Source organism: Balaenoptera borealis (assembly GCF_965194805.1).
Source record: "Balaenoptera borealis genome assembly, chromosome: 16".
In the NCBI taxonomy this organism is placed as follows: domain Eukaryota; kingdom Metazoa; phylum Chordata; class Mammalia; order Artiodactyla; family Balaenopteridae; genus Balaenoptera; species Balaenoptera borealis.
In genome coordinates this window covers 40,977,590-41,003,107 of record NC_138872.1, presented here as the reverse complement: position 1 = coordinate 41,003,107, position 25,518 = coordinate 40,977,590, and the positions used below count along the sequence as shown (strand labels likewise).

Sequence of the window (25,518 nt, the reverse complement as noted above, 5' to 3'; positions counted from 1 at the left end):
GTAATGGTGCTCCGGCCAGGTGTCAGGCCTGAGCCTCTGAGGTGGGAGAGCTGAGTTCAGGACATTGGTCCACCAGAGACCTCCCGGCTGCTCGAAATATCAATCAGTGAGAGCTCTCCCAGAGATCTCCATCTCAATGCTAAGACGCAGCTCCACTCAATGACCAGCAAGCTCCACTGCTGGACACCCCATGCCAAACAACTAGCAAGACAGGAACACAACCCCACCCATTAACAGAGAGGCTGCCTAAACTCATAATAAGTTCACAGATCCCCCGAAACACACTACCAGATGCGGCCTACCCACCAGAAGACAAGATCCAGCCTCATCCACTAGAACACAGGCACCAGTCACCTCTACCAGGAAACCTACATAACACACTGAACCAACCTTACCCACTGGGGGCAGACACCAAAAACAACGGAAACTACAAACCTGCAGCATGTGAAAAGGAGACCCCAAACACAGTAAGTTAAGCAAAATGAGAAGACAGAGAAATACACAACAAATGAAGGAGCAAGGCAAAAACCCACCAGACCAAACAAATAAAGAGGAAATAGGCAGTCTACCTGAAAAAGAATTCAGAGTAATGATACTAAAGATGATCCAAAATCTTAGAAATAGAATGGAGAAAATACAAGAAACGTTTAACAAGGACATAGAAGAACTAAACAGCAAACAAACAATGATGAACAACACAATAAATGAAACTGAAAATGCTCTGGGAGGAATCAATAGCAGAATAGCTGAGGCAGAAGAAAGAATAAGTGACCTGGAAGATAAAATAATGGAAATAACTACCGCAGAGCAGAATAAAGAAAAAAAAATGAAGAGAATTGAGGACAGTCTCAGAGACATCTGGGACAACATTAAATGCACCAACATTCGAATTATAGGGGTCCCAGAAGAAGAAGAGAAAAAGAAAGGGACTGAGAAAATATTTGAAGAGATTATAGTTGAAAACTTCCCTAATATGGGAAAGGAAATAGTCAATCAAGTCCAGGAAGCACAGATAGTCCCATACAGGATAAATCCAAGGAGAAACATGCCAAGACACAGATGAATCAAACTATCAAAAATTAAATACAAAGCAAAAATATTAAAAACAACAAGGGAAAAGCAACAAATAACATACAAGGGAATCCCCATAAGGTTAACAGCTGATCTTTCAGCAGAAACTCTGCAAGCCAAAAGGGAGTGGCAGGACATATTTAAAGTGATGAAAGGGAAAAAACTACAACCAAGATTACTCTACCCAGCAAAGATCTCATTCAGATTCAACAGAGAAATTAAAACCTTTACAGACAAGCAAAAGCTAAGAGAATTCAGCACCACCAAACCAGCTTTACAACAAATGCTAAAGGAACTTCTCTAGGCAGGAAACACAAGAGAAGGAAAAGACCTACAATAACAAACCCAAAACAATTTAAAAAATGGTAATAAGAACATACATATCGATAATTACCTTAAATATAAATGGATTAAATGCTCCAACCAAAAGACATAGACTGCCTGAATGGATACAAAAACAAGACCTGTATATATGCTGTCTACAGGAGACCTACTTCAGACCTAGGAACACATACAGACTGAAAGTGAGGGGATGGAAAAAGATATTCCATGCAAATGGAAATCAAAAGAAAGCTGGAGTAGCAATTCTCATATCAGACAAAAAAGACTTTAAAATAAAGATTATTACAAGGGACAAAGAAGGACACTACATAATGATCAATGGATCAATCCAAGAAGAAGATATAACAATTGTAAATATTTATGCACCCAACATAGGAGCACCTCAATACATAAGGCAAATGCTAACAGCCATAAAAGGGTCAATCGACAGTAACACAATCATAGTAGGGGCCTTTAAACCCCACTTTCAACAATGGACAGATCATCCAAAATGAAAATAAATAAGGAAACACAAGCTTTAAATGACACATTAAACAAGATGGACTTAATTGATATTTATAGGACATTCCATCCAAAAACAACAGAATACACTTTCTTCTCAAGTGCTCATGGAACATTCTCCAGGATCGATTATATCTTGGGTCACAAATCAAGCCTTGGTAAATTTAAGAAAATTGAAATCATACCAAAGATCTTTTCCGACCACAACGCTATAAGACTAGATAACAATTACAGGAAAAAAACTGTAAAACATACAAACACATGGAGGCTAAACAATACACTACTAAATAACCAAGACATCACTGAAGAAATCAAAGAGTAAATTTAAAAAATACCTAGAAACAAATGACAATGAAAACACGACAACCTAAAACCTATGGGATGCAGCAGAAGCAGTTCTAAGAAGAAAATTGAAATCCTATCAAGTATCTTTTCCGGCCACAAAGCTATAAGACTAGATATCAGTTACAGGAAAAAAACTGTAAAAAACACAAAACACATGAAGGCTAAACAATACACTACTAAATAACCAAGAGATCACTGAAGAAATCAAAGAGGAAATCAAAAAATACCTAGAAACAAATGACAATGAAAACACGATGACCCAAAACCTTTGGGATGCAGCAGAAGCAGTTCTAAGAGGGAAGTTTGTAGCAATACAATCCTACCTCAAGAAACAAGAAAAATCTCAAATAAACAACCTAACCTTACACCTGAAGCGATTAGAGAAAGAAGAACAAAAACCCCCCAAAGTTACCAGAAGGAAAGAAATATGAAGATCAGATCAGAAAAAAATGAAAAAGAAATGAAGGAAATGATAGCAAAGATCATTAAAATTAAAAGCTTGGTCTTTGAGAAGATAAACAGAATTGATAAACTGTTAGCCAGACTCATGAAGAAAAAAAAAAAGGGAAAAGACTCAGATCAATAGAATTATAAATGAAAAAGGAGAAGTAACAATTGACACTGCAGAAATACAATCATGAGAGATTACTACAAGCAACTATATGCCAACAAAATGGACAACCTGGAAGAAATGGACAAATTCTTAGAAAAGCACAACCTTCCAAGACTGAACCAGGAAAAAATAGAAAATATAAACAGACCAATCATAAGCACTGAAATTGAAACTGTGTCTAAAAATCTTCCAACAAAAAAACCCCAGGACCAGATGGGTTCACAGGTAAATTGTATCAGACATTCAGAGAAGAGCTAACACCTATACTTCTCAAACTCTTCCAAAATGTAGCAGAGGCAGGAACACTCCCAAACTGATTCTACGAGGCCACCATCACCCTGATACCAAAACCAGACAAAGAAGTCACAAAAAGAGAAAACTACAGGCCAATATCACTGATGAACATAGATGCAGAAATCCTTAACAAAATACTAGCAAACAGAATCCAGCAGCACATTACAAGGATCATACACCATGATCAAGTGGGGTTTATCCCAGGAATGCAAGGATTCTTCAATATATGCAAATCAATCAATGTGATAAACCATGTTAACATTATTGAAGGAGAAAAACCATATGATCATCTCAATAGATGCAGAAAAAGCTTTTGACAAAATTCAACACCGATTTATGATAAAAACCCTCCAGGATGTAGGCATAGAGGGAACTTACCTTGACATAATGAAGGCCATATATGACAAACCCACAGCCAACATCGTTCTCAGTGGTGAAAAACTGAAACCATTTCCACTAAGATCAGGAAATAAGACAAGGTTGCCCATTCTCACCACTATTATTCAACATAGTTTTGGAAGTTTTAGCCACAGCAATCACAGAAGAAAAAGAAATAAAAGGTATCCAAATCGGAAAAGAAGTAAAACTGTCACTGTTTGCAGATGACATGATACTATACATAGAGAATCCTAAAGATGCTACCAAAAAACTACTAGAGCTAATCAATGAATATGTAAAGTAGCAGGATACAAAATTAATGCACAGAAATCTCTTGCATTCCTATACACTAACACCGAAAAATCTGAAAGAGCAATTAAGGAAACACTCTCATTTACCATTTCAACAAAAAGAATAAAATACCTAGGAATAAACCTACCTAAGGAGACAAAAGACCTGTATGCAGAAAACTATGACACTGATGAGAGAAATTAAAGATGATACAAACAGATGGAGAGATATACCATGTTCTTGGATTGGAAGAATCAACATTGTGAAAATGACTCTACTACCCAAAGCAATCTACAGATTCAATGCAATCCCTATCAAACTACCACTGGCATTTTTCACAGAAGTAGAACAAAAAATTTCACAATTTGTGTGGAAACACAAAGGACCCCGAATAGCCAAAGCAATCTTGAGAAAGAAAAACGGAGCTGGAGGAATCAGGCTCCCAGACTTCACACTATACTACAAAGCTACAGTAATCAAGACAGTATGGTACTGGCACAAAAACAGAAATATAGATCAATGGAACAGGATAAAAAGCCCAGAGATAAACCCATGCACATATGGTCACCTTATCTTTGATAAAGGAGGCAAGAATATACAATGGAGAAAAGACAGCCTCTTCAATGAGTGGTGCTGGGAAAACTGGACAGCTACATGTAAAAGAATGAAATTAGAACACTTCCTAACACCATACCCAAAAATAAGCTGAAAATGGATTAAAGACCTAAATGTAAGCCAGACACTATAAAACTCTTAGGGGAAAACATAAGCAGAACACTCTGTGACATAAATCACAGCAAGATCATTTTTGACCCACCTCATAGAGAAAGGGAAATAAAAACTAAACTAAACAAATGGGACCTAATGAAACTTAAAAGCTTTTGCACAGGGGCTTCCCTGGTGGCGCAGTCGTTGACAATCTGCCTGCCAATGCAGGGGACACGGGTTCGAGCCCTGGTCTGGGAAGATCCCACACGCTGCGGAGAGACTAGGCCCATGAGCCACAATTGCTGAGCCTGCGCATCTGGAGCCTGTGGACCACGACAAGAGAGGCCGCGATAGTGAGAGGCCCGCGCACCGCGATGAAGAGTGGCCCCCGCTTGCCGCAACTAGAGAAAGCCCTCACACAGAAACGAAGACCCAACACAGCCATAAATAAATAAATAAATAAATAAATAAATAAATAAGCTTTTGCACAGCAAAGGAAACCATAAACAAGACCAGAAGACAACCCTCAGAATGGGAGAAAATATTTGTAAATGAAGCAACAGACTGGGATGCTGAGAAAGAAAGCAAGAGGTATGTGGAGAGCACCCTCTGACAGAACTATGACGTGAGGTCAAGGTACTAAGCCAGCCTGCAGCAACCCAGACTTGGGGAGCTGGAGAATAAATACTCGTACCTCGTTCTCTTCCTACCCTTCGTACTTCCAGCTGGTGCCTCTCAGCCAAACCTAACCAGAAGATGGAGGGCAAGGGAGTCCTTTGAAGAAGCCCATATGGGCATAGAGCAGGATGGAATGGCTCTAGAAAAGCAATCAGAAGACAATGAACGCACCAGGTTTTCCAGACAAGGGAAATTAAATGGCATGAACTAAAAGGATGAGGACATTTAGTGGCATGCATTAGAAGCATAGTTATTAAAAGTAAAATTACAGAACCTTAGAATTAGGCAACATTAGAGGTCATCTAGTCTAGTATCTTTCATCAGATATTCCTGGCAGATGACACCAGCTCCTACTTAAATACCTGTGACTAAGCTCACTATATCATACAGGGCAGCCTGTGACATTATTTAATATATCTCTTTCTTATAAAGTTAGCTTCCATTAAACCAAAATCCCTTCCCCACAGTGATCTTAGGCAGCTGGAGGTGGACAGAATAATCCTGCTATGGGTATGGACTCCAGCAATGGAGCTGTTGCTCCCCTTCACTGGATACTGTGGCTCGTGCATATTGTTTCTAAGACCCTGTGAGTTGTTTCTGGCCCCCACTCACAGCGATGACGCGTAACAAACTTAGAGCAAACTGAAATCTTTTCGCACCTAAAAGTACTAAGCCAGTGTATCAATCAGGGTTCAACCAGAAAAAAAGAACCAGTAGGAGATCTATATTAAAGGATTTATATTAAGCTATTGGCTTATGCGATTATGGGAGCTGGCTGGGCAAGTCCGGAACCCACAGGGTAGTTTATCAACAAGGCAGACTGGAAGTCTCAGGCAGGAGCTGAAGCTGCTGTTTACAGGTGGACTTTTTTCTTCTTCAGGGAAACCTCAGTTCCATTCTTAAGGCCTCTCAACTGTTTGAATCAGGCCAACCCAGATTATTTAAGATAATCTCGCTTACTTAAAGGTGCCTGCTAAATACCCTCACAGCAAAAACTAGATTCATGTAGGACTTAATAACTGGAGACTGTAGCCTCGCCGAATAGATACATAAAATTGACCATCACAGCCAGATATCTCCTAATCCTTATGTGTTCACTAAATTTTTGAATCTAAGTGAAAACTTTTACATTTATATCTGTTTCATTGTGTTCATTTGGGACTATTTCAACCTATCAATTATGTCAATCAAACTCTCCTAGTTTTCTGTCATTCAAATTTTTGACGAGCATGCCCTCCAATCTTTTACCCAAATTCTTGTTACAGACAGGACCAAGTTTAGAGCCTAGAGCCCACAATAATCCACCATAAATCTCTAATATTATATTTACCCACTGATAACAGATAAAAATCTACATGTGATGAGGTTGAAAAAATAAAATTTTAGTTATCAGAATGCCTTGTACAGAGTGCACTGCCCTTGTTTGGGAAGATGCCTTAATAAGCATTGGTAGATAGAAGGTAGACAGACACGCCTTCCTGATCCCCCACCTTCAACCCCACACAGAAGCCTAGTGTCAGGAACAGTACCTATGGAATCAGTAGTTAAGAAAGTAGAGGAAGCCATGGAGAAGTAACCTTCCTTGGAAGATTTACAAACTATGAAATGAACCAGAAATATGGGTTATACATGGTTATAGAGCTGGCTAAAAACCTTGCAAAATCCCATTCTCATTCAGTTCCCATTTCAACATTTTGTGTACAGGATATCATAAAAAATGGGATATAGGTGTTTTATATAAATGCTACTCCCCAGACTTGTTAGTCCTTCAGAAAAGAAAAATTAGATTTAACCTAACATTCTCAAAAAACTTCCTGATTCTTAGTGATAATATCTCCTTAACTCAAGGCTCACAAACTGTGTATAAAAATCTGTTCAAAAAATGAAAGAGAAATTAAGGAGATTAGCATCAAGCTGGTTCTAGAATATGAATATATTTTTCTACATCTTGAAAATAGGGGAACTGTCTACCAATTTTCAGATCTCTATCACTTTTTCCTTTACCTAGAGGTTGTCAAATATAACCAATAGCATTTGTTTTCCCTTTAATTCAAGGCAAGACCTGTGCCTGGCATTGTGTCTGTCACATACTTAATATGAATAAATATTTGCTGAATTAAATTGAGTTGAATTCTTCCTATATAGAGCTAGGATGTAAACTCAGATCTTCTGACTCCAAGTTTAGCATTATCTACAATATACTACAATATAGGTGCTACATAAAAATAATAAACCCTTACATTTTTAGAGTATGTTTGAATGGTGTTTTATAGTTGAACACAATGCTTTCATATCCCATTACATTTTTTTTAATGGCATGCTCATTTTCTCGCAGAGTATCTTATCACTAGAACTTCAATAACTAATTCTTCTTTCTGAGTCAGAATTGAGTCTAATAGAGTAATTATCTTTATTAAATTGTTAGCAAGACAAATCAATAATTAATCATGCAGTGGGAACAGTGGAGCCTATTCCGGCAGGCAACTGGAACACTAGCTTCTTTGTCCTTCCTGACCAGATCCTTCCTGGCATTTCTTGGAATTAATCATTATTAATTTTGGTGATTAGACCATACAGCTCCTATGTGCTTGGTTGGAGGGGAGTGTCTTAGAATCCTGCTTTAAGCCAGGGTTGGCATTCTTTTTTCTCACTTCTAGGGTCTGTGACCAGCTAGGCTAAGTTTATCATTTGTATTCCACATTATTGACTGTGGAATGTATGTGGAGGACACTGGGAAGTGCCATTCAGATCCTCTCTTCAATGAAGGACTTGTTGCCCAGTTGCTGGAAGTGCAGTTCACAGACAGCCTTCAGCAGTCAGTCCCTTTAGAGACTGTCTCAGGTGCAGACAACTGCATAGCCCAAGGTTATGCCTCCTTCCTGGGAGAGCCAACTTCCAATGACTAATCAATTCAGGAACATAAAGGCCTGACCATGTCAGTCTAACTTGGGATGAGTTAGAAGAGACATGTTAGCTCCAGAGTACCCTCTGGGGTCAGGAAAGGGTTTCACTGGGCTTGTTACCGAGTCCAAGCTTGTACTGCTTGCCACATGACAGGCCAATAAATCAAGAGACAAGTTGTTGGGGCAAGGAATAGAGACTTTATTCAGAAAAACAGCAGACTGAGAAGATGGTGGATTACTGTCCCAAAGAACCATCTTACCTGAGTTAGAATTCAGGCTTCTTTTATACTAAGATGGGAGGAGGTATGGCTCATTGTTGCAAACTTTTTGGTGCAGGAATCCTTTGTTCTTACAGCTGTCCAAGTAGGTCTGGTCACAATGTTCCTATATACCACCAAGAAGACAATTATTATTTTCTGTTCTGCAAATTTTTATCTCTATATGAATGGAAAAGTGTTATACCTTCAAAGGTCAGAACCTTGAGAATGGGCTATCATGTATATTACAGGCTATAAGCAACATTCTTTTACAAAAGGAGCAGAACCAGCATGGCTGAGCACAGGTGACAGAACACAAGGGTTAGAATTAAAGGAATAGATCTGATATGGAGTCAGGTTTGTTCTTCTCTGTTGCAGCTTGCGTCACAGCTTCTCTTTCTGCCTAATCCAACTTCTTCACCAGGTGTGGTTCCCAAGTGCACTTCTTTTTTCTTTTTATTTATTTATTTATTTATTTATTTATTTATTTATTTATGGCTGCATTGGGTCTTCGTTGCTGCGCGTGGGCTTTCTCTAGTTGCAGTGAGTGGGGGCTACTCTTCACTGCTGTGCGGGGGGTTCTCGTTGCAGTGGTTGTCTTTGTTGCACAGCACAGGCTCTAGGCACACGGGCTTCACTAGTTGTGTCATGCAGGCTCAGTAGTTGTGGCTCACATGCTCCAGAGCAGAGGCTCAGTAGTTGTGGCACATGAGCTTACTTGCTCCGCAGCATATGGGATCTTCCCAGACCAGGACTCAAACCCTTATGCCCTGCATTGGCAGGCGGATTCTTAACCACTGCACCACCAGGAAAGTCCCAAGGACACTTCTTAATAAATACTCCAAATTCTTAAAGTCTGCTTATCAGGGAACCCAATCTGTGTACCATTTAATACCTTTCGTATTACTTAAAGTTTTTCTTTAAATCAACACAAGTTTTTTTGTAAATGAATTTATTTTAAAAGAAAATCACTAAAGATCTCCTATTCTGGCAAAATGGTGGTTTAATCCAATATGAAAATCCTACTGCTTACAAATACCTAAAAATGACACCTAATATATGCCAAAACACTTTTTTTAAATGAAGACCTGGGCTCACAAGAAACTGAAATCCCCAGGTGCTAGAAATAATGAAAAATAAGCATGTGAGTTGATGTTTTGTCAAGCTGTGATCAGAGCTGGTAATGGATGAGCCTTGGATTTTAAATCCCAGGCTGGGAAAATAAAAAAGACATAAAGATCTTTGACAAGGGAATTGAGATGAAGAGTTATGAATAAAACTAAGAGTCTCATAGAGCTGTGCATACAGTGAAAGGGGAGATTAGGAAAAAACAACAAACCACCCACCATTATATGTAAATATCAAGGAAGCTTTTCCTCCACTTAGACTCTCACAGGGGAAAACATGTTCCTGGAAAATAACCTACACAATATCCCTGCACCTTATACAGATATGAATTTGAATTTATGCCACCTGATTTTTGTGTGTGTGTGTGTGTGAACACTTTCAAGCCAATATGTTCACATACACAAATTTCTTTCCACCAATAAGACAATAAATCTGGAAACCTGACAGAAGCAATACAAAATAACTTTGGGGAAACAATTCCACAATTCCTACATTACAAGCCTTGTTGGGGAGTGGAGTCAAGACAGCAGTGTGGGAAGACGTGGAGTTAGTGTCTCCCCACAACTAGGGTGCCTGATGGCCACTGGTGAGAGACCCTGATGCCCAAGGAGATGGGAGGAACCCTCAAGTTAACCGGCTTGGTTCACAAGCCAGGGGTCAGGCCGAAGCTCCTGCGGTGGGAGCTCCGAGTCTGAACCACTGGACTAACAGAGAACCTCAGACTCCAGGGAATATTCATTGGAGTGAGGTCTCACAGAGGTCCTCATCTCAGCACCAAAACGCAGCTCTACCCAACAGCCTAGAAACTCCAGTGTTGGAGGCCTCAAGCCAAACAACCAGCAAGACAGGAACAAAATCCCACTCATAAAAAAAAGGAAAAAAAAATGAGACAGCAAAAATATAGGTCACAGATGAAAGAGCAATGTAAAAACCTGCATGACCAAATAAATGAAGAGGAAATAGGCAATCTATCTGAAAAAGAATTCGGAGTAATGATAGTAAAGATGATCCAGAATCTCGGAAATAGGATGGAGGAATGGATAGAGAAAGTACAAGAAATGTTTAACAAAGATCTAGAAGAACTAAAGAAAAAACAGAGATGAACAACACAATACCTGAAATGAAAAATACACTAGAAGGAATCAGTAACAGAATAACTGAGGCAGAAGAACGAATAAGTGAGCTGGAAGACAAAATGGTGGAAATAACTGCCAAGGAGCAGAATAAAGAAAAAAGAATAAAAAGAATTGAAGACAATCTCAGAGACCTCTGGGACAACCCTGAACACACCAACATTCGAATTATAGGGGTCCCAGAAGAAGAAGAGAAAAAGAAAGCATCTGAGAAAATATTTGAAGAGATTATAGTGGAAAACTTCCCTAACATGGGAAAGGAAATAGTCACCCAAGTTCAGGAAGTGCGGAGAATCCCATACAGGATAAACCCTAGGAAAAACACATCAAGACACATATTCATCAAACTAACAAAAATTAAATTCAAAGAAAAAATATTAAAAGCAGCAAGGGAAAAACAAAAAATAACATACAAAGCAATCCCCATAAGGTTATCAGCTGATTTTTCAGCAGAAGCTCTGCAGGCCAGAAGGGAGTGGCAGGATATACTTACAGTGATGAAAGAGTAAAACCTACAGCCAAGATTACCCAGAGGATCTCATTCAGATTCGATGGAGAAATCAAAAGCTTTTCAGACAAGCAAAACCTAACAGAATTCAGCACCACCAAACCAGCTTTACAACAAATACTAAAGGAACTTCTCTAGGCTGGAAACACGAGAGAAGAAACACACCCACAAAAACAAACCCAAAACAATTAAGAAAATGGTAATAGGAACATACATATTGATAATAACCTTGAATGTAAATGGATTAAACGCCCCAACCAGAAGACACAGACTGGCTGAATGGATACAAAAACAAGACCCTTATATATGCTGTCTACAAGAGACCCACTTCAGACCTAGGGACACATACACACTGAAAGTGAAGGGATGGAAAAAGATATTCCATGCAAACGGAAATCAAAAGAAAGCTGGAGTAGCAATACTCATATCAGATAAAATAGACTTTAAAATAAAGACTGTTACAAGAGATAAGGAGGGACACTATATAATGATCAAAGGATCAATCCAAGAAGAAAATATAAAAATTATAAATGTTTATGCACCCAACATAGGAGCACCTCAATACATAAGGCAAATGCTAACAACCATGAAAGGAGAAATCAACAGTAACACAATAATAGTAAGGGACTTTAACACCCCACTTACACCAATGGAGAGATCATCCAAACAGAGAATAAATAAGGAAACACAAGCTTTAAATGACACAATAGACCAGATAGATCTAATTGATATTTATAGAATATTCCACCCAGAAGTGGCAGAATACACTTTCTTCTCAAGTGCACACGGAACATTCTCCAGGATAGATCACATCTTGGGTCACAAATCAAGCCTCAGAAAACTTAAGAAAATTGAAATCGTATCAAGCATCTTTTCTGACCACGATGCTATGAGATTGGAAATCAATTACAGGAAAAAAACTGTAAAAAAACACAAATACATGGAGGGTAAACAGCACCCTACTAAATAACCAAGAGATCACTGAAGAAATCAAAGAAGAAATTTTAAAAATACATAGAAACAAATGACAATGAAAACACGACGACCCAAAACCTTTGGGATGCAGCAAAAGCAGTTCTAAGAGGGAAGTTTACAGCAATTCAGTCTCACCTCAAGAAACAAGAAAAATCTCAAACAATCTAACCCTACAATTAAAACAACTAGAGAAAGAAGAACAAAGAAAACCCAAAGTCAGTAGAAGGAAAGAAATCATAAAGATCAGAGCAGAAATAAATGAAATAAAAACAAAAACAATAGCAAAGATCAATAAAACTAAAACTGGTTCTTTGAGAAGATAAACAAAACTGATAAACCCTTAGCCAGACTCATCAAGAAAAAAAGGGAAATGATGCAAATCAATACAATTAGAAATGAAAAAGGATAAATCACAACAGACACTGCAGAAATACAAAGGATTACAAGAGACTACTACAAGCAACTCTGTGCCAATAAAATGGACAACCTGGAAGAAATGGAGAAATTCTTAGAAAGGTATAACCTTCCAAGACTGAACCAGGAAACAATAGAAAATATGAACAGACCAATCACAAGTAATGAAATTGAAACTGTGTTTAAAAATCTTCCAACAAACAAAAGTCCAGGACCAGATGGCTTCACAGGTGAATTCTATCAAACGTTTAGAGAAGAGCTAACACCCATCCTTCTCAAAGTCTTCCAAAAAATTGCAGAGGGAGAAACACTCCTAAATTCATTCTAGGAAGCCACCATCACCCTTATACCAAAACCAGAAAAAGATATCACAAAAGAAGAAAATTATAGACCAATATCACTGATGAATGTAGATGCAAAAATCCTGAACAAAATACTAACAAACAGAATCCAACAGCACATTAAAAGGATCATACACCATGATCAAGTGGGATTTATCCCAGGGATGCAAGGATTCTTCAATATATGCAAATCAATCAATGTGATACACCATATTAACAAATTGAGGACTAATAACCATATGATCATCTCAATAGATGCAGAAAAAGCTTTTGACAAAATTCAACACCAATTTATGATAAAAACTCTCCAGAAAATGGGCATAGAGGGAACCTACCTCAACATAATAAAGGCCATATATGACAAACCCACAGCAAGCATCATACTCAATGGTGAAAAACTGAAAGCATTTCCACTAAGATCAGGAACAAGACAAGGATGTCCAGTCTCACCACTCTTACTCAGCATAGTTTTGGAAGTTCTGGTCACAGCAATCAGAGAAGAAAAGGAAATAAAAGGAATACAAATTGGGAAAGAAGAAGTAAAACTGTCACTGTTTGCAGATGACATGATACTATGCATAGAAAATCCTAAAGATGCCACCAGAAAACCACTAGAACTAATCAATGAATTTGGTAAGGTTTCAGGATACAAAGTTAATGCACAAAAAGCTCTGGCATTCCTATACACCAACAACAAAAAATCAGAGAGAGAAATTAAGGAAACGCTCCCATTTACCATTGCAACAAAAAGAATAAAATACCTAGGAATAAACCTGCCTAAGGAGACGAAAGACTTGTACTCAGAAAACTACAAAACACTGATGAACGAAATCAAAGATGACATAAACAGATGGAGAAATATGCCATGTTCTTGGATTGGAAGAATCAGTATTGTGAAAATGACTATACTACCCAAAGCAATCTACAGGTTGAATGCAATCCCTATCAAACTACCAATGACATTCTTCACAGAATTAGGACAAAAGATTTTACAATTCATATAGCAACACAAAAGACCCCGAATAGCCAAAGCAATCTTGAGAAAGAAAAACAGATTTGGAGGAATCAGGCTCCCTGACTTCAAACTATACCATAAAGCTACAGTAATCAAGACAGTATGGTACTGGCACAAAAACAGAAATTTAGATCAATGGTACAGGATAGAATGCCAAGAGATAAACCCACACACATATGAGCACCTAATTTATGACAAAGGAGGCAAGAACATTCAATGGAGAAAAGATAGCCTCTTCAATAAGTGGTGCTGGGAAAGTATACACAGATTATACAAAGACCATTGATTATCATTTGGATGAAGATTAAGATCAGATCCCATCCGCACCTCATATACAAAAATTCCAGTTTTATTAAAGACCTAAATGTGATTATCAAAACTTTAATAATTTTAGAAGATATTGGCATAAGAAAGGGGTCTTAGAAAAGATAAAAGTAAAACCATAATGGCAAAATTCATAAATTTGACTACCTTAAAAATTTTTAATTTGATTAGATATTTTTTATTATAACATAAAAAAAGCCTAACAGACTGAAAAAAGCAACAAATGTAGTCAACAAATATAGTCAACAAAGAATTAGTATTTGGTTATATAAAGAACACCTACAAATCAACATGAAAACCAAATAGAAAAGGAACAAAGGATACAAATAGGCAATTCTTTTTTTTTTAGATTTATTTTTTATTGAGATAACATTGGTTTATAACATTATATAAGGGGACTGGGACTTCCCTGGTGGTCCAGTGGTTAAGACTTCGCCTTCCAATGCAGGGGATGCAGTTTCAATCCCTGGTCAGGAAGCTAAGATCCCACATGCCTTGCGGCCCAAAAACCAAAACATAAAACAGAAGCAGTATTGTAACAAATTCAATAAAGACTTTTAAAAAATGGTCCATATCCAAAAAAAACTTTAAAACATTATATAAGTTTCATATATATAACATTATACTTCTGCTTCTGAATATACTACAGTGTGCTCACCATCAAAAATTTAGTTTCTATCCATCACCTTACAGTTGGCCCTCTTTATGCATTTTGCCCTTCCCTCCCCCACTTCCCTTCTGTTAACCACTACTCTGTTCTCTATATCTATGTGTTTGTTTTGGTTTGGCTTGGTTTGTTCATTTATTTTTTATTTGTTTGTTTGTTTTTCATATTCCACATATTAGTGAAATTATATGGTATTTGTCTTTCTTCATCTGACTTATTTTACTTAGCATAATACCCTCAAGGTTCATCCATGTTTCATCTTTTTTGATGATAGCTGAGTAGTATTCCATTGTGTGTGTGTGTGTGTGTGTATATATGTGTGTGTGCCACATATATATGTATATGTATGTATATATATATATAACATCTTCTTTATCCATTCATCTATTGATGGGCACTTATGTTGTCTCCATATCTTGGCTATTGTAAGTAATGAAGTGATGAATACAGGGGTGCACATATCTTTTCAAGTTAGTGTTTTCATATTCTTTGGATAAATACCCAGAAGTGGAATTGCTAGATCACATGGTAGTTCCATTCTTAATTTTTTGAGGAATATCCATACTATTTTCCATAGTGGCTGCACCAATTTACATTCCCAACCTTATACATAAGGTTTCCCTTTTCTCCACATCCTCACCAACATTTATTTCTTGCCTTTTTGATGATAACCATTCTAAAGGGTGTGAGGTAATATCCCATTTTCCTAAAAGGTGAAAATAACCAAAGGCCAATAATTATACTTAACTTCACTAGAAATTGCAGAAACAAATTCAATAGCAAAGATTAATTATTTGACACAGATTAGCAAAACTAAAAGGTCAGATAACCCCATGAGTGATCCAGAATGTGAAGAAACAAGAACCCTTATACATCACTAGTGAGAGCGTAAGTTTTGTCCAACCTCTTTAAACAGCAATGTGGTAATATTTAGTAAAGTTTAAGATGCATATATCCCATACTTGGCACATGTACTTTTAGATAAATTCTCACACATCTGTAGAAGGAAATGTGCATGAGGATTTTTATTGTAGAATTGGTTTTGGTAACACAGAAGTGGAAAAACCTAATGTGCATGGAATGAGTAGGATAAATAATGAAGCAATGAATACATAAAGTGGATTATTCATACAAAGAATTTTAACCAGACAGTTGGTGCTGTTAAAATGAATGAATGAAGCTTGCTTGGCTCAAGATGAATAAATCTCAAAAAGTGAAAAACCTAGTTACAAAAGTATATACAGTATGATGCTATTTATATAAAGTATAGAAATGATATTGGGTACATATATGTAGTAAAAGAGCTACATAGCAACTTCAGGACAATAACCCCTCTGAAGAGGGTACAAGGAGAAAGGATGTTGGGAGGAGGCTTGGGTGTTTCTGTACATTCTGTTTCCTTAGAGTTGATACCTAAAACAAACAAGGCAAAATGTCACCATCTGTTAAACTGTGTGAGGGGGGAGGGTTATAGTGTGTTTCATTTTCTGGAATTTTTTTATATGTTTGAAATATTTCATGGTTAATTTTTTAAAGAAAAAAATGGAAATTAGCATCACTTGACACAAATAGAATTTATAGGTGAATACACATTAAATATATTAACTATCAAAGTATTAAAGTTTATGTGTGTACCACTTAAAATTATCTTATGTACCCTTTAGGGTACAATTATCACTGTTACCCGTGGGAAACAGTGACCTAAGGTATTACAAATTAACAAGTGCAGCTAAGTGTCAACCCAGCCACTTTCAGCAGGCACTCTTGCCCACCCCAGAGGACATGGGTACAGCATGTCACCATCTTTCTCTTGCCTCTTGCCCCTTCTGCTCCCACTCATTACTGAAAGTCTTCCTATTATCCAAGGCCTCCCACAAGCACTGTCTTCTTACATAATCTTGTCCAAACCAACCAGACTGGGCATTATCAGGTATGCCTAATGATGCTCTGAATCATCAAGACCAGGTTACACCATGCCCATTATCTTCTGTTGGGGAAGGTGGAGGAATATATTGTATCCTTTTTAGACAGATTTCCATCAGAAAACAGTCAAAATAAAAAGGGATGTGACTCATCTAATGGGGAAAATGCTTTATATGAAACATATTTTTCAGTAATGTCAGATAAATGAAATATTACTATAACTAAACAACTTTAAAATATTTATAACAAATTACAATAAATATATTTTTTAAATGTATTTAGGACCTATTTTTCAAATTTTTCATCATTTGATAGTAACTTGGCATTTAACACATGAGTCTGCATATTGTGTAGCTCTAAGAAGTAGTATGAGCACAGACTCTGGAGTCAGACTGCCTAGATTTGAATCCTTGTCTACTAGGTACCAGCTATATGACCTTGGGTAGGTTACTTAACCTCTCTGTGCCTAAATCACCTCATCTGTAAAATGGGAATGATATAGCGCCTTCCTTTTACAGTCAGTGAGAAAATTGCCTGGGACCCAAGTGCTTTATAAATATTAGCTCCTATTTATAACTATAACTATAGATATATATTATTTTTGATTCTTCATTTGTTTTATAACCCGTATTTCTTTCTGCTAAATTAAGAGTTTTGGATTGTGAATTATATCTGTCAGAATCCCTCTTATTTCAAGCTTTGCTTAGTAGATATTTAAAGAGAAAAAAAATTTTTTTCTACTGATAATTTGTCTACCATTTCTAAGAAATACCACTGGAGGTATTGATATCTGAGGACAATAATCTGGGGACAGAATGAATAAACTTGACTGTTGTAAATATCTGTGCTCTATTCAAGTGTATTTGAGTTGATCGCATCTTCATCTGACTAAACTCTGCTGAGTCATTCTTTCTTGGATGGAATGTTATTTTTAGAAATGGATCGTTATTCTCCCTCCTTATCTTAGATTGTGTCTTTCTAGCAGACATTAAGGGCAAATGTGAAGAGCTCTTCTGATGCATTATTCAGAAAATCAGAAACTGAAGTTGGTTTATATTAAAGACAATTAAAATTAGATGGATGCAGTGTCTGTGGAGGCAAGATTTTCTGCAGGGCAAAGATTTTCCCATTTTATCTTTTTTGTATCATTTTAATGGTGAAAGCACCTGATTTTTAGTCAGACTAAAAGATATTCATCTCCTTTAATTCTCAATGTCAAGACATTCTTTTAACTCTCAGTGATCCTTTATGTGGTTCACAATGTAACTATAATTTGAGATTCAAAATAATGAATTTATTATTCTTTTCCTTTTATTTTTCTAGATAATTTAGATGGTATTTATATACTTGAATTTAAGTGCTAAAGTTCTAGATTTTCTGGTGAAACAAACAAGAAAGTGAGGAATGCAGGCTAGGGCAAGGGAAGGAGCTAAGCAAAGATAGAGTTTCAGGAGAAGTTTAGGGCTTTGAAGAACAAATTGCCCTGGAGGATTGCCCCCTTCGCGTAGGCAAGGGGGCTGGGCTTGTTTACTCCCACATCAATCAGCCAATGGCTATAGGCCACCAGCACCTTGGAGGGTTAAATATATATGTTGAAAGACCTTGCCTTACTTGCTGGACCTCCTTGACTCCAATCAACTTCGGCTCTATTCAAACTCCAAAACAATTGTCTCTGATCACAGCCGTCTTCCTGCCACTTCTATTCTCTATTTCTCCTACCAAACCTGCCTTCACCTTCACAATGACCTCAGTTCCCTCCTCCCTCTCCTTCTTCACCCCTCTGTCCACTCTCCTCAGTATCACTTACTTCCGTAGCCAGCTTTAACTGCATGACCAGCCGTGACACTAAAGCTCTCATTCTTCAAGATACACTGCCCCCCCAGTTCATTTGCATAGACTGTTTCCTCCAAATGGAACACCAGTTTCACCTTCTTGGCCTGACAAATTCCTACCTACGTTTTAAGAACTATATAAAGTGCCATTTCATCTGTGAAGATTTCTTTATTTCACAAAGCCAGAGTAAGGGGCATGAAGTGGGTGGGCATTTGCTGTTTGTGGTCTTCCCATCATCCATTTTACCCTTCTCACCATCCCAATTTCCTCTGAGGAATTAGGTCTTCCCCAATGGATACATTTTTATAGGAAGGTAATGAGAAGCCTTGTTTTCCCTGCTAGACCCATCAGATTCATCATGGAGTCTTCCTCAACAGAGAGAGGAAGGTCCTAAACGGATTGGATTCTAGTCCATCCCAGTAGCAATATCTGCCTCTGCTTCCGGAGATACTTTGATTCCTGGTCAACCCCATTGATTCTATAAACCTCCTAATAAGTTCCTTTGGCTTAAGGCAATCAGATTGGGCTTCTGTTGCTTACAAACAAAGAAGCCTCCTTTACTCCCACAGTGCCTTCTTATGTAGTGCCTACCACATGGCCTTGTACTTTTTGGTAAACATGTTTGTCTCCACCAGGCTAAGACACAATATCTAGCATTGTGTCTAACACATGGTGAGTATCAGTTCATACCTATTAAATGAACGAGTAAACGTATGAATGACAGAGAACAAGTTGTCTCCAGCTTTCCTTCTTATTAATATCTGAAACAAGCAAGTGGGCCATTTTTGTTCTAAAGATTTGCTTCTAGTCGTTATGAACAAGAGGATTCTGCATGAATTCCACAATGGCAAGTGGCAGGAATTAAGAAATAGACTTGATTAGAGAATTTTACAACTGAAGTATGAGCAGGAGAAGGCATAGATTCCCATTTCTCCCACCATCTCACAGAAAGGTAATCTGGGTCCAGGTATTTCTGGACACATGCAAGGTCTGCCTACTACACTGTACTTTGAGTACAATCATGAGAAAGTGACCTTGTCAGAGGTGAGCTACTTGGGCATCCAGCCGCCTGGGAAAGTCAGATGTCCAGCACCTGGAGACCTTGGGGGCCCATGGGAAATTTCAGTCCCTCTTGCTTTTAGAAGGTAGCCACTGATCTGATCAGAAGCTGAGTTTGGGTGCATCCTTTCTCACAGGGAGAAGGGGCAGCTTGTTTTCCTTGTGATCTGGAGTTGGCATCAGTATTAGTTTGCTATGGCTGCCATAACAAAATACCATAGGCAAGGTGGCTTACACAGCAGAAATTTATTTTCTCACAGTTCTGGAGGCTGGAAGTCCATGATCAAGGTGTTTGCAGGGTTGGTTTCATTCTAAGGCTTCTTTCCTTGGCTTACAAAGGGTCACCTTCTCAATGTGTCCTTACATGATCTTTTTTCTGTGCCTGCATGCGCCTGGTGTTTCTTCTGCTTATAAGGACACTTGTCATATTGGATTAGGGCCCCACCCTAATGGCCTCATTTAATCACTTCTTTAAAGACCTCATCTCCAAATAAGGTTACATTCTGAGGTACTGGGGGTTGGGACTTCAATATATGAATTTTGACAGACACAATTCTGCCCATAACAGTCCCCAAGTTAGATAGGGAGTAATGATAATAAGACTGCAGAAGTAATAAACTGTCTAGAACTCTCTACAAATTATATCTCTGACAAACACTGAAATACAAATTCATCTAGTTGGAGCACTTTCCACAATCACTGCTGCCTTAAATACTTCTCTGGCACACCTATTCGCCCTTTTATTCCTGATGTTCATCCCCACCACTTCTCAGTCACCTTAGAGCCCCTACCAGTACAAAACAGTTGGCCGTTCAAAGGACTCCAGAGTCGTGAATGTCCTTTACATCAACTTCAGAATGGTCTCCTCAAATCCTCAAATCATTTCCTGACTGTAATTTTCCCCAAATTTGGAAATCATTAAACCACAAAAAGAAAATCAAAGCGTTGTCAAGATAACTTTTTCTGATAATTGAGCCCTCTTGTGTTAAAGAAAACTTGTATTTTAATACATTTGGAAAACCAAAAAGAAAATGACATGTAAAGGTAAAAGCCATGGGTAGAAATCTGTAGTGGTAAATCATTTCTCATATGTATATGGATGCAGAGTCAACCTTTCAAAATTTATTCTCACTCTTTGAAAGCATGTTAATAGGAGCAATTGCTATTTCAAACACAGATGAGTAGATCTTTCCCATTATTTTTCCTCTTTAATCATAAGTATAGGTAATATACAACCCAAAGCAGATATTTGACACTAAACTTGTCCAGTGTTACTAAATTGATTGGATAACTTGAAGCATTCAAAATAATTATAAACTGGCTTTTAAGTTTTTTGTATTTGGGTTTTTTTATAATTTACAAATGAAAGTGGACAACTCTGATATCTTGTCAGGAAGAAGAAAAACAAGAACCACTTTAAAAGTTCTTTGTTGTCTTGTTAATGAGGCATCAAGTCCCAGAATGCCTCTCCTTTAAAATGACTTCAGCAATCTTCAGAAAGAAAAACGGAGCTGGAGGAATCAGGCTCCCGGACTTCAGACTATACTACAAAGCTACAGTGCCAGGCAGTATGGTACTGGCACAAAAACAGAAATATAGATCAATGGAACAGGATAGAAAGCCCAGAGATAAACCCACGCACATATGGTCACTTTATTTTTGATAAAGGAGGAAAGAATATACAATGGAGAGAAGGCAGCCTCTTCAATAAGTGGTGCTGGGAAAACTGGACAGCTACCTGTGAAAGAATGAAATTAGAACACTCCTTAACACCATACACAAAAATAAACTCAAAATGGATTAAAGACCTAAATGTAAGGCCAGACACTATAAAACTCTTAGAGGAAAACATAGGCAGAACACTCTATGACATACATCACAGCAAGATCCTTTTTGACCCACTTCCTAGAGAAATGGAAATAAAAACAAAAATAAACAAATGGGACCTAATTAAACTTCAAAGCTTTTGCACAGCAAAGGAAACCATAAACAAGACAAAAAGACAACCCTCAGAATGGGAGAAAATATTTGCAAATGAAGCAACTGACAAAGAATTAACCTCCAAAATTTACAAGCAGCTCATGCAACTCAATATCAAAAAAAACAAACAACCCCAATCCAAAAATGTGCAGAAGAGCTAAATAGACATTTCTCCAAAGAAGATATACAGATTGCCGACAAACACATGAAAGAATGCTCAACATCACTAATCATTAGAGAAATGCAAATCAAAACTACAATGAGGTATCACCTCACACCAGTCAGAATGGCCGTCATCAAAAAATCTACAAACAGTAAATGCTGGAGAGGGTGTGGAGAAAAGGGAAACCTCTTGCACTATTGGTGGGAATGTAAACTGATACAGCCACTATGGAGAACAGTATGGAAGTTCCTTAAAAAACTAAAAATAGAACTACCATACAACCCAGCAATCCCACTACTGGGCATATTCTCTGAGAAAACCATAATTCAAAAAGGGTCATGTACCACAATGTTCATTGCAGCTCTATTTACAATAGCCAGGACATGGAAGCAACCTAAGTGTCCATCAACAGATGAATGGATAAAGAAGACGTGGCACATATATACAATTGAATATTACTCAGCCATAAAAAGAAATGAAATTGAGTTATTTATAGTGAGGTGGATGGACCTAGAGTCTGTCATACAGAGTGAAGTAAGTCAGAAAGAGAAAAACAAATACTGTATGCTAACACATATATATGGAATCTAAAAAAAAAAAAAGGTTCTGAAGAACCTAGGGGCAGGACAGGAATAAAGATGCAGACGTAGAGAATGGATTTGAGGACACGGCGGGGGAGGAAGGGTAAGCTGGGACGAAAGTGAGAGAGTGGCATGGACTTATATATACTACCAAACGTAAAATAGATAGCTAGTGGAAAGCAGCCACATAGCACAGGGAGATCAGCTCAATGCTTTGTGACCACCTAGAGGGGTGGGATAGGGAGGGTGGGAGGGAGACACAAGAGGGAGGAGATATGGGGACATATGTATATATATAGCTGATTCACTTTGTTATAAAGCAGAAACTAACAAACCATTGTAAAGCAGTTATACTCCAATAAAGATGTTAAAAAATAAAAAATAAAAATAAAATAAAATGACTTCAGATATGGTTCACCTAATCAGAGGTTTCAGTGAGTGTCATAATGGACTTCAACAGGCACTGTGATACTATGGAGGGGTGTGTGTGTGTGTGTGTGTGTGTGTGTGTGTGTTGGGGTGGAGGGTCTAAAGCAGACTCTCCTTCTAACCAGCTTTCCCCATCTGTAAACTGGTGATATGTTTTGAAAATTGTGAATTGTTATATAAATGTTTTAAAATATTATTATTGTAGCAGGTAAATTCCTGTTTCTTTCTTTCCCTTAAATACTATAAAATTTACTCTGAGTCTCCATCCCACAAGGCAAATTATTATTGATACTCTGTGTGTCTTCTCCAAGGTCCAAAGTGTGTCTTGGCACACGTACTCTGCCCTCTTATTCCTGATGCTCATCCCCAACAATTCTCAGGCTAGAAAGGTCTGAGAAAGGTTCTGGGGAGGAGGAGGGAGCCTTGGGCAGAGCAAGTTTTTCAGGGAGAGTCTCTCTTCCAATCCTAGGTACACAGTGGTCATCTTGGAGATGCCCATTGCTCATGAAATCTTAAGGTTCAGACAAGGGATCTGAGAGCTGAGAGCCTGGTGTCTAAGATCCAGCCTGTAGACTACACCAGGCAACCCCTTCCCTTGGAGGCCTTGCTTCCTGTCTTCTGCTTTGTACCCTCTTCCCAGACCGGGAACACCTCTCTCCCTCCTACCATCAGAAACATCTGTCTGTCTCCTCTACCCTCCAAGACCTTTCACAAAAGAGAGGAAGAGAGTACTTTTGCAGGCAGCTTCTACCATCTGACCAAAGGTGAGGTGATCTTGAAATGCAGAAGTTAGAAAATGAGAGAGAACCCCAAACTAATATTCCAGCACATTATTTTTAAAATATAAAACACAAAAATAATGTTATTTGTCCTTGTTGGTCCATATACAGTAAAAAAGCAAACGAAGAAAATTTTCACAGATGAAGGAGACCAGCTTTTTAAGATGGGCATCAAGATCCTCCAGCAGTCTAAAAGCCGAAAACAAAAAGCAGAGTAAGTCCATCCAGCTACTTAAGCCAAGTTCAATGTCCAGGTTGAGAAAAAGGAACAATCCAAAATCTAATTTGTCATTAAAAGCTTATTGGTATAACAAGTAAGCTTATTTGCCTGTAAGCTTTTGTTTTTAAAAGGATCAAATGGTGTTTAAAGAATCCTACAAATTATCCAGCCTACAAATGGAAGGACTATGTGTGAAATTGTGGTCCCTACACATTAAATGAAAGACAGAATGAAGGCACTGATCTGAGCATTCAGGCAAAAATATTCTGTTTTGGCTTTAATTGATTCAAATGAAATGAAAATGTATTATTCGAATTAGAGAAGTTATTGTTTTAGAATGCTTTATTCTGCCTAACAGCATTTGTACATCACTTTATGGTTTTCAGAGCACTTTCGTGTATGTGACGCCATTCTATCCCCAGAAAAGACTTTTGAGTTAAGAAGACTTTCATTTTTCCCCCTTTAAAAAGTTGGGAACAGAGATTCAAGGATGTTAAAGTGAGGTGATCACAAACGCACAGCTGGGAGGTGACCAAGCCGTGGCCACATGGTCTCACACCATGTCCATTGTTTCTCTTTTCACTTGTCTACTTTGTCTAAATGGGAGGCAGAAATATCTTCTCCCCCCAGGAGAGGAGCACAACTTGAGGTCCTATCAAGTCTCTAGTTAAAACCTTGGGATCAAACTCTGGCTCTGCCATTACTGGTGTGATCCTGAGCAAGTTACTTAACTGCTTCGTGCCCTGGATAATGCAATCAAGCTCTTAGAACAATGTCCTTAGTAATAAGGAGATAAGTGTTTGTTATTTTTATCTCTAGTCCTCTAAATGGTAAGTGGAAGGTGTGGAAGAGAAGGCAAGTGTGTCTTGAACCATAATAGAAAGAATGGACTCTGAACCCCCGACAAGGAGACTTCTTTTGTTTTCACACAAATTAGGCATACCAGCCCCACGGGAAGCATCCCAGAGCTGTGGTAACCAGCCCGAGGCAGGCAGCCGCAGAGTCCATGAATTCTTTCTGAAAACTCAAAGCCTTTGAGAAGAGCGTAACAGTGTAGAGGATGAGGGTGGGGGTGGGACACTCAACTGTGAACCTGATTATAAAAACATCACAACGTCCATTTTTCAAGCTCCTTCTTTGTGTTAATGTTGTAGGCATTTATGTGTGGGATATTACTCATTGCTCACAATGATACTGTAAGACATAAATTATTATCCCCAAATTATGGAGGAGGAAATGGAAGGTCAAAAAGATTCTGACTTTTCCAAAGTGACAAGAAGAAGGAAGTAAGGGATTTGGTCCTCTCTCTAGGGAAAATTAAATTAGAAGCTCTTTATAAGAGCAAAAGAAACCATCCTCAGCAAAACTCAAGGCTCATGCTGAGCATTCCTGGGGGCTCTCATGATGGGGATGGAGTTAAATCAGACCCCAAACTACAATCCAGCCTGATGGGGAAGTCAGCTCACTCGGTTGCCACTGAGTGGATGAGTAAGGATAGGATTTCTCAAGCTGGCCAGGCTAGATGAGAGAACAATGGGAAGGGCTGTTCTCTGAGATTTCAGACTAGCTCTGCCTATAGCAGGTGAACCCAAGATGAGGGGCCCCATCAAGTCCAAGGAAACCCTAGATTCAGCCTGATGGGACAAAACTACTCTTAGAAGGTTC

The 25,518-nt window shown here is 38.1% G+C and overlaps 1 protein-coding gene across 2 annotated transcripts in view; it reads left to right on the top strand.

The window, feature by feature from the left end:
* Positions 1-25,518, top strand: part of SEL1L2 (SEL1L2 adaptor subunit of SYVN1 ubiquitin ligase) — a 123,581-nt gene that overhangs the window by 33,608 nt on the left and 64,455 nt on the right. Inside the window, exon 5 of one of the 2 annotated variants that reach the window (XM_082359076.1) lies at positions 23,745-23,847. The exons of the other annotated variant lie outside the window; for it this stretch is intronic. Within the exon in view, the coding sequence (XP_082215202.1) occupies positions 23,745-23,847 (103 nt within the window). The remainder of the gene's footprint in view (positions 1-23,744; positions 23,848-25,518) is intronic. 2 annotated transcript variants of the gene reach the window in all.